At 35.8% G+C, this 9,585-nt stretch overlaps 1 protein-coding gene across 1 annotated transcript; it reads left to right on the forward strand.

Annotated features, from left to right (window-relative positions):
• Positions 1–290: 290 nt before the first annotated feature.
• LOC114051715 (TP53-regulated inhibitor of apoptosis 1-like) lies at positions 291–3,214 on the forward strand. Its single transcript, XM_027874149.1, has 2 exons — positions 291–462; positions 3,156–3,214. The coding sequence occupies exons 1-2, from the start codon at positions 291–293 to the stop codon at positions 3,212–3,214; spliced, it is 231 nt and encodes a 76-aa protein (XP_027729950.1).
• The last annotated feature ends 6,371 nt before the right edge of the window (positions 3,215–9,585 follow it).

A 9,585-nucleotide genomic window follows, 5' to 3' on the forward strand; every position in this document is an offset into this window, starting at 1 on the left:
CATGTATATGATAAGGTCCTTGAAATATCTTAAAATGTTAAGAAAATAATTAAATAATGATGCAAAGGTTTGTGGAACCAAGATGGTAGTTTACTCATTAATAATCTTAAAAGAGATACACCTTCAGTTTCATTTTAAGGAAGAGAACTTCACTGTAATCAGTTATATTTGAGGAGAATGATTGATGGGTTATCTTGTGTTATATCCAAGGGGAATTCAATTTTACTTGTTTGCTATTTATTGTAGGATTAATATCTGTGTATTAAGAATGTGCTGAGGGGCTGGTTGCCATGAATAGCATGGGAGAGGCCTGCACCAACATGAAGCATGAGTACAACCAATGCTTCAACCGCTGGTTCACCAAGAAGTTCCTCAAGGGTGATGACTCTGAGGACCCCTGCACTGACCTCTTCAAGCGCTACAAGCTGTGCATGCAGAAAGTGATTAAGAAGAAGGAGATTGGGAATTGAAGGGGCTGAACCAAGATGGCAGAGTAAAAGCAGGGACTTGCTTGAGCTCTCCCCCAAACCCCCCCAAATACCTATAAAAAACTGGCTCTAAATAAATTCTAAGGCAGCAGAACCCACAAAAAGACAGAGTGAAGCAAATTTCCAGTCAAAGACAGCCTAGATGGTTGGTCAAAAAGGTATATCGCACTGGGCAGGGAGAGGAGCGTAGTTTGGCATGGGCACATAGGCCGCAGCGATCCTGGAGCAGGCCTCAGAGGACTGAATGGTGGGAAGCTGTGGCAGTATCTAGACTTCTCAACCCATGAATGCCAAGACAACTTCGGAGGTCAGTGGGAAAAGTCTGTTTCTGTGGTGCTGAAAGAGAAGCACAGTAGGGTTCTAGCCCCATTCCCCTAGGGTATCACAGGGCAGCTGCCTCCTGAGCTTCCAGCCCACAGAAAGAGGGGGAATCGAGTGGCTGATCAGAGGGGGATTGCAGAGATCTCTCTGCTGGTGCAGGATTCTCTTGCTTTGCCTGTGCTTGGATCTGGGTCACAGTTCTTGGTGGTGGTCCTGGGGCGAGGAAGAGCGCTGGCACTGGCGTGGTAGAGCTTGCAGTGGCTGTGGAGAGGAAACCCTCCTCACAGTTCCAAAAGAGAAAAGAGTGCTAATAGATCAGAGCACAGGCCAGGAAAGGAGTAAACACCTCACCCTTGATCATAGCACCTTGGAAGAACTGAAAATTTACAGGTCCCTAGAAGTATCTCTGAAAACAGCTGCACAAAACACCTGAAGCTTGGGACAGTACATTCTCCACACTGGAAACAGACTCTTACCTTAACAAAGAGTTTAAAACTCAAGTAATTGGCCGGGATCATGAGTAAGCAATGCAAAAAGAGTCAGACCATATTATCTTACTTTGGTGACAAAGAAGATGAGAACATACAACCAGAAGAAGACAACAAAGCCAAAGCTCTTACATCCAAAGCCTCCAAGAAAAATATGAATTGGTCCCGGCCCATGGAAGAGCTCAAAAGGGATTTTGAGAAATAAGTAAGAGAAGTAGAGAAAAAACTGAGAGTGATGCTAAAGGAAACCCAAAAAAACACTGAAGAAAATAACACCTTAAAAAATGGCCTAATGTAACTGGCAAAAGAGGTCCAAAAAGCCAATGAGGACAAGAATGCCCTTAAAAGTGAAATTGTTCATATGGAAAAGGAAGTCCAAAAGCTTACTGAAGAAAATACTTCCTTAAAAATTAGAATGGAGCAATTGGAAACTAGTGACAATTTAAGAAATCAAGGCACTGTAACACTAATCCAAAGGAATGAAAAAATAGAAGAGAATGTGAAATATCTCATTGGAAAAACAACTGACCTGGAAAATAGATCCAGGAGAGAGAATTTAAAAATTATTGGACTTTCTGAAAGCCATGATCAAAAAAAGAGCCTAGACATCATCTTTCAAGAAATTATCAAGGAATACTGCCCTGATATTTTAGAACCACAGGGCAAAATAGAAATTGAAAGAATCCATTGATCACCTCCTGAAAGAGATCCCCAAAGGAAAACTCCTAGAAATGTTGTAGCCAAATTCCAGAATTCCCAGGTCAAGGAGAAGATATTGCAAGTAGCCAGAAAGAAAGCATTGTGGAAACACAACCAGGATAACACAAGATTTAGAAGCTTCTACATTAAGGATCCAGAGGGCATGGAGTATGATATTCCAGAGGGCAAAAGAGATAGGACTACAACCTAGAATCACCTACTACAACCTAGAATCATCAGCAAAACTGAGTATAATCCTTCAATGTAAAAAATGGTCATTCAATGAAATAGGGGACTTTCAAGCATTCCTGTGGAAAAGACCAGAGCTGAATAGAAAATTTGACTTTCAAATAGGAGACTCAAGTGAAACATGAAAAGGTAAAAAGGAAAGAGAAATCATAAGAGACTTATTAAGGTTGAACTGTTTACATTCCTGCAGGAAAAGATGATATTTGTAACTCATGAGTCCTTTGTCAGTATTAGGGTAGTGGGGGGCAGAATTATATGTATGTATAGATAGATAGATAGAGGGCACAAGGTGAGTTGAAGATGAAGGGGTGATATCTGGAAAATAAAGTTAAAGGGTGAGAGAGGATTACACTGGGAGAAGGAGAAAGGGAGAGGTAGAAGGGGGTAAAATATTTCACATGAAACAGACAAGAAAAGGCTTTTACAGTGGAGGGAAATGGAGGAATGTGAGAGGGAATGAGTGAATCTTATTCTCATAGGTTTTGGCTTTAGGAGGGGATAACATACACAATAGGGTGTGGAAATCTGTCTTACCCTACAGAAAAATAAGGGGAGAAGGGGGCAAGAAAGCAGGGGGTTGACAGAGGGGAGGGCAGATTGGGAGAGGGGATAATCAAAAGTAAACACTTCTGAGGAGGGACAGGGTGAAAAGAGAATAAAATACATGGGGAGTAGGATAAGATGAAGGGAAATATACTTAGTTTTTCACAACAGGACTACTATGGAAGGGTTTTGCATGACTGCACATCTATAACCTGTATCAAGATGCTTGCCTTTTCATTGAGGGTGGGTGGGGAGGGAGGATGGGAGAAAATTTGTAACCCAAAGTTTTAAAAACAAGTGTTAAAAATAGAAAAAAGAAAATAAAATGGTGCTCAATTAAAAAAAAAAAAGAAGAAGAAGGCAATTCATATTGAAGGGCTGGAGTTCATGGGCCTTTGCAAAGAGAAGTCTGAAAGTTCTTCTTGACTTTGACAGCATCCTCCAAGATGACCTTTTCAAATACAAAAATTAAGACGTTAAAAAGACTGTGGTCTCTGACGATGACCACTGATTTCACAAGCTTTTCAGAGGAGGATTCCCTTAAGTTTCTTTACAAAAGGGTATATATAGACCTTTATTATTTGCTTTCAGGTAATGGATGACACTTACATGGTGTGGTATCGTGTAGTACCAAACATGGCATAAGAGAACAATTCTTCAGATGATCAGAATGTTACTCAATCTGCTACACTTGTAATGTGGTTTATTGATACCTATACTCCTGAGTCAGGATGGCTAAGTTCTCTTGAATACTGAATACTGAACCCATGCTGCTAAGTTACATAAAGTAAAGTATTTGTTTTTGTTTCTGTTTTTGTTTTTGTTTTTGTTTTTGTTTTTGTTTTTTTCCAGGAAGCACACCTCTGATGTTCAGGGAGTGACTCCAGTATTTAAATGGCAACCATCTTGTTTGGATAAAGACTGAATAATGGTTAAAGGTGCGGAGCTAGCCAAAGAGGGGTCAATCAGCCAAGAAGAGGATCCAGATAGAATAAAAAATAACCACGAAGTTCTTGAAGGCTTCTAAGAAACCATTTTGAGCTCCCAAAATTTGGTAGTAAGCACACAAATTAAGGTGACTCCTGGTTTCCTCTAAATCTTGTCTAAATGAATGTACAAAAATATGCAGAAATCTGATTTTCCTGATTTTCAAGAATGGTAATAGTGACTATAAAAAATTTCTCTGATGAAAAAGGCATCTCTCACAGCTGAGCTATAGACTCTGGATAGTCTATGTTATCCAAAGTGGGTTGATGGAAGAGGGTTGTTTACAAAGCTTCTTGAATACCATGACACTTACACAAGGTTATTTGGGATGAAGGGAACAGTTCGCTTTATTTGCCTTATTTGTCCATCATGTTCTGTAACATCTGAAATCACAGAAATGGAATAAATAACTGCATTTTGAAAAACAAGAATATGCTGAAGTGCCAATATGTTTTACTCTACAGAACTCATTTGATATGCACTGCTCTAGGTATGCAATTTGGAATTAATTACTTAGTATATTTCCACATCCCATCTCAGGACTTTTTGTTACAATTGAAGTTAAATTTCAGTTTTGGAGTAAATTCATTTGGAAATTAAAAGGCATCCCCTGATAAAAAGTGTTGTTACCTGTATTTTCATTTAAGGAAAACATCCTTATAAGTCTCTATTCCCCCTAAGGGGCGGCAGAGATTAGAATTCGCTGGAAGAATTGAAGTGGAGTTTTACATAGTTAAAGTGTAGTTCTGCATAATTGTAGTGAAAAATGTGAAGTAAAAAAAAAAAGAGAGCAACAAGAACAGACATTTATATATGTAATACAAAAGGTTTTCAGAAATTTGACAGGTTTTAAGAATTCTGCCTTCTATAACATTTAGTTTTCATTTTTCAGTTGGTATTTGAATTTCTTAAATATATCAATGTAACAACTTGTTAGCTTATATTACAGGGAGCTAGATGATAATGGATTCAATGCTAATTTACGAAGTACTCTTAACACTAGCTTACATGTCTACTTTGGTATATTAAATCATTAACCAGAAGGGCTCAATTAACAAGTCAGCTCCTAATAAGTTCTTTCTTAGGATTTTTCAACTCACTGATGGTGATGTTAATATCAGGTATAGGATTTAGGAAAATATAGAAACTGTAAAGGGTATTTTTAAAATTTCATTTTTTTCCTGAAATTTCAAGTGAACTATGAATTCCTAATTTAAAGTTCTTTTTATAGCTCTATTGTTAATAAGCTCAGAACCACAAGATCTGAGCAGGGTTTTAACTAATTATTGGAGAAGTAATATTTAAGATGGTGTACTAAATTGTATTGAGGTCTGTTTCATAAAGGATTTTAGAAGAAACATCTCACAATCTGCAAATGACGTGGAACCAGCAAAGCAAATATACTGAATAAGAGCCCCCTTCATAGCTACCATGAGAACAAAACTTATTCCAGAATGTCCAGGAGATGTTTCCAGACAATCAGACATCTACACGGGACATCTGAGATTCAAGATGAAATGTGCTGATAAAATGGACGATGTGAGTAGGTTACTGAGATAGTAGGAGACTTGATATTAACTACTGTTGTTGAATATTATTATATTCCTTTGACTTTTGCTTCACTATACCTATGTTTGTTGAGTTTTCTTAGCTTCCTTGAGACATGCAACTCACCCTTCTTAACTTAGTTTATGGTTTTAGATATTCCTACTGTGACTTGTACTATCAGTCTCATTCTTTTTTTCAACTTTGCATTAGTTACTGTGTTAAAACCTGTTCTTAAATTCTGCCAGAGAAACTTGTGTTGGTGCACCTTACTGTTGATTATGTTAAAGATCTTACAGGATTGGCTTATAGATAAGTGATCTGTGAGAGATGTGCTTGTTTAACATTGATTGGTGGGATTGAAATAATCAATATTAATTCGGTATCATTTTTTATTGATCCTACTGACAGTTGCTTTTATCCTGTAATTGCTACAGTTGTGGTTCTCTGTACCTAACCTTGGTTCAGAATTCAACTGACCTGTGATGGGTTGATTTTAAAAATCCAGCTCTCCTGATAATTACTAATCTATTCTTGCATCAAGGAATTTAGCTGACATTGGGAGATACATGTGGTTACAAGGAAGTAAGACTTAAAGCATTTTTACAACACCAAGTTATCCTTCAAGGTGTCTGGTTTGCTTTCCAAAAGTCTGGCCCACTGTCTCATACCTGGCCTCTCAGGAGCCCCCATTATCAAACATCCAACCAAACCAATCATATTGTTTCCTGCACCTCAGCAATGTAGCCAATCATATTGCTTTCCATTCCATGATGTCATTTATCTTGGTCTGTTCTTTTCCTATGCTCCCCAGCACCTATACAAAGGGAATTGTCCTTTGCCTAGGGAATTTTTACATAAATTGAGTTAATCCATTAAACAGACAGGGAGTATAATTCTGTTAATAAATGTTATCTTGCTCAGTGGAATTTGCCTCATTTTACCTTTTCATTAAATTTTGACCACAACAGCTCTCTCCTGAGTTCCAGTTGTATGTCAACTGTTTATTAGATAATTCAAAATGTATGATCTAAAGGCACCTAAGCTCAGAATTTCTAAAACAGATTTTATTATTTTCTTCCTAAACTCAAACCTCTATAAAACTTCTTTATTTCTGTTGAAGATATCAAGTTCACCATATCAAGAGTACAGTGTAACAGGTTCATAACTTTTGTATTATTCTCAACACTTCATTCTCTTTCCCCCAACTCTTGTCATCTCTGCCTCCAAAGTGTCTCTCACATGTGACTTCTCCAAAAAAACATCAATTTACTTCAAATTCTCTCATTACCTCTCTCCTGAACTATTGCAATGGTTTCCTAATTAGTTTCACTGCTTAAGTCTTTGCTCATTTCAATCCATATTCCACACATCTGCTAAGGCAGGTTTCCTTAAGGACAAATTTGACTTTGTCACTCCAAATGTCAATATACTCTAGTGACTCCCTGTTGCCTATGGGCTGAAACATAGACTTCAGTTTTTGTTTTTGTTTTTGTTTTGCTACTTTTTCCTTGTTATTTTTGTTGTTTAGCCGATTAGTCATGTCAGGTCCTTCATGTTCCTTTGGGGTTTTCTTGGTAAAGATACTGGAATGCTTCATCAATTCCTTCTCCAGCTCATTTTACAGATGAGGAAACTGAGACAAATAGGGTTAAGTGACTTGTCCAGTCACAGCTAATAAGTGTCTGATGCCATATTTGAATTCAGGTTTTCCTGACTCCAGGGCTGACATTCTATCCACTGTGCCAATAATTACTTGTTGTCACCCTCACTTTCCAACATCATTATACATTTCTTCCCAGTATTCAATGATGCAGCCTAACTGCACTTCTTCGTCCTTTCCTTTCCTTTCAACCTGTTGTACTCTATATTTGGAATGCAAGCACTTCTTACATCCATCTGGTAGAATCTTTAACTTCTGCTTTCTCTATGTTGCCTTTCTAGATCCCTCTAACTTCCAGTGATTTCTTCACACATACACACACACACACAAACTACATGCATACATATACATATAAACATACACCCATATATCATGCATTTATTCTGTATGTTAACCCATTGTAATCTTTATTCTATACATGTGTATGTTGTATGTTGTGAAAAAAATGAAGACTCTTATAGAGCAACGATCATTTCATTTAAAAAATTTTAATCCCCAGAGACTATAACAATCCCTGGCACATAGTAGGCCATTAATAAATGTTTTCTGATTGATTTATTGTGGAAAGACAGGCCCATTTATGTATATTTAATGGAACTATTTATTCAGCTCATCATGCTAGACAGTATAGAATTATAGAATTTGAAATTATGTTTAAAAAGTCACAAATATCTATACCTTTTGAACCAGAAATCCCATTGTTAGGTGAATATTCAAAGAAGGTGAATAAAAAAAATAATATATATCCTAATATATTTATAACAATTCCTTTTGTGGTAGTAAAGCACTGTAAATCAAATATGCTCATATCAATTGAGAAATGGTTTAATGAATTATGGGGCATGAATATAATGAGATATTAGTGTTCAATAAGCAAAAATAAGTTGTTTTTTGAAAATATGAGAGCATGAAAAGATTTATATGAACACTTCCAAAGTAAAGTTAGAACTAGGATGAAAATAAACACAACCAAAACATTATAAATGTAAAGAAATACAAAAACAAAATGATAGAAAATTAAATGTTACAAAATTATAATGACCCAACTTAGACTTATTGAGGAAATTTAAGAAGAGACCTCTCTGACTTCCTTGTGGATGTGAGGGACTATGAGTATGGAATTTTTTATTTGTCAGAATATTTTGATGTGTTGTTTAGAGCTTAGTTTTCTTGAATTATCTTTTGTTTTTCATTAATAGATGGATCTCTGGTTTGGGAGAAAGAAAGGATACTTTGGGAAATATATTGTGTGAAAACAAAAGATATCAAAAGGAATACATTTAAAAACCAAGAATATGGGTAATGGTACATAAAACAAGCAAAAAAGATACAGACTTATCTTGGAGGGGAAGGCACAACTAGGGCAAGGAGCAAAAACCTCATTTGGAAAATATTATTTAAGATGAGTTTTGAAAGAAACCAGGGATTCTTAGAGGTGTAATCACTATGAAAAGTATTTCAAGCAAGAGGGACAGCAAGAACAAAGCCATAGAGAGAGGAAAGATTATGGCTTTACCTAAGGATCCTCTCAGAAGGTGGAAGAAAGCTGGAAAGTTAGAATGGGACCAGGATTTGAAGGTCTTTAAACACCAAACAGAGTTGTTTGTATTTGAGCTTATAACTATCTATTTTCTTACAATAGTTTGCCTTTTGGATCAGATTAGGATCATTTTTCTTAACTAAGACATAGATAATATAACATGAATTTTTAATTGGGTTTTTAAAATGTTTCTTTGAAAATATAGGATATCAAAACTAAATTAATTTATTTTATGATTTAATATTAATTATTTAATTAATAGACTTTCAGTATTGACTGCTTATTCTTTTTCAAAGTTATTTTGACTTCCAGAGAAGAATTCTGTCTTTAGTTCCAAAGTTATGGATACCATCTTCTTCTTTTAATCTTTTTATGAACCAACCAGGATGTCTCTTGCTTTGGAATATAATTTCTTTTATTTTTGTTAACTTACAACATATTCACTCTTTTGATGCCAGCCTCTTGGTGGAGCCTTTAATTTAGAAGAAATACATTAAAGTTCTGAAACTTCCCTTTAATAATTACTAAGTTCCTGGAGCTTTTTCCCCATAGGTAATTTCCCATGAATCAAAGTGAGTCTTTGAAGAACCCTTATTGATTACCTGCAACTTGCAAGTAGCAGCATAGATTACTGCCAAAAGGATATTATTAAACAACATTTTAACATCATTGGAAAGTATTACTTGCATATCTTGGAGTTGAAGAATGCTAAGATGATATACTGTGTTAATTCCTTATAGTTGAGGTGATATATAGCCTTCATTAAATTATTCTCCATTGAATTTTTTGATATGAAATTAATTTCATGTTTCTGAACTTAAGGTTTAAAAAGTCCTCCATACCCTCAAGGAGATGTTTAATTGATAAAACATTGTGCTAAAATACTGTCAGTCAGAAGTGAGTTTTATAACTATTAGTTCAATATGTGACTTGTCAAACACAATGTATAGAGAGGAGAAAATGCTAAGTTTTGTAAGTGACTAGAGAAAATAAAAAAAAATCACTGATATGACACTAGAGAGACAGCATGGCATAGAGAATAAAGAACTGGTCTTAGAATTA

This window comes from Vombatus ursinus, unplaced genomic scaffold (genome assembly GCF_900497805.2).
Source record: "Vombatus ursinus unplaced genomic scaffold, bare-nosed wombat genome assembly UNPS02014805.1, whole genome shotgun sequence".
NCBI classification, from domain to species: domain Eukaryota; kingdom Metazoa; phylum Chordata; class Mammalia; order Diprotodontia; family Vombatidae; genus Vombatus; species Vombatus ursinus.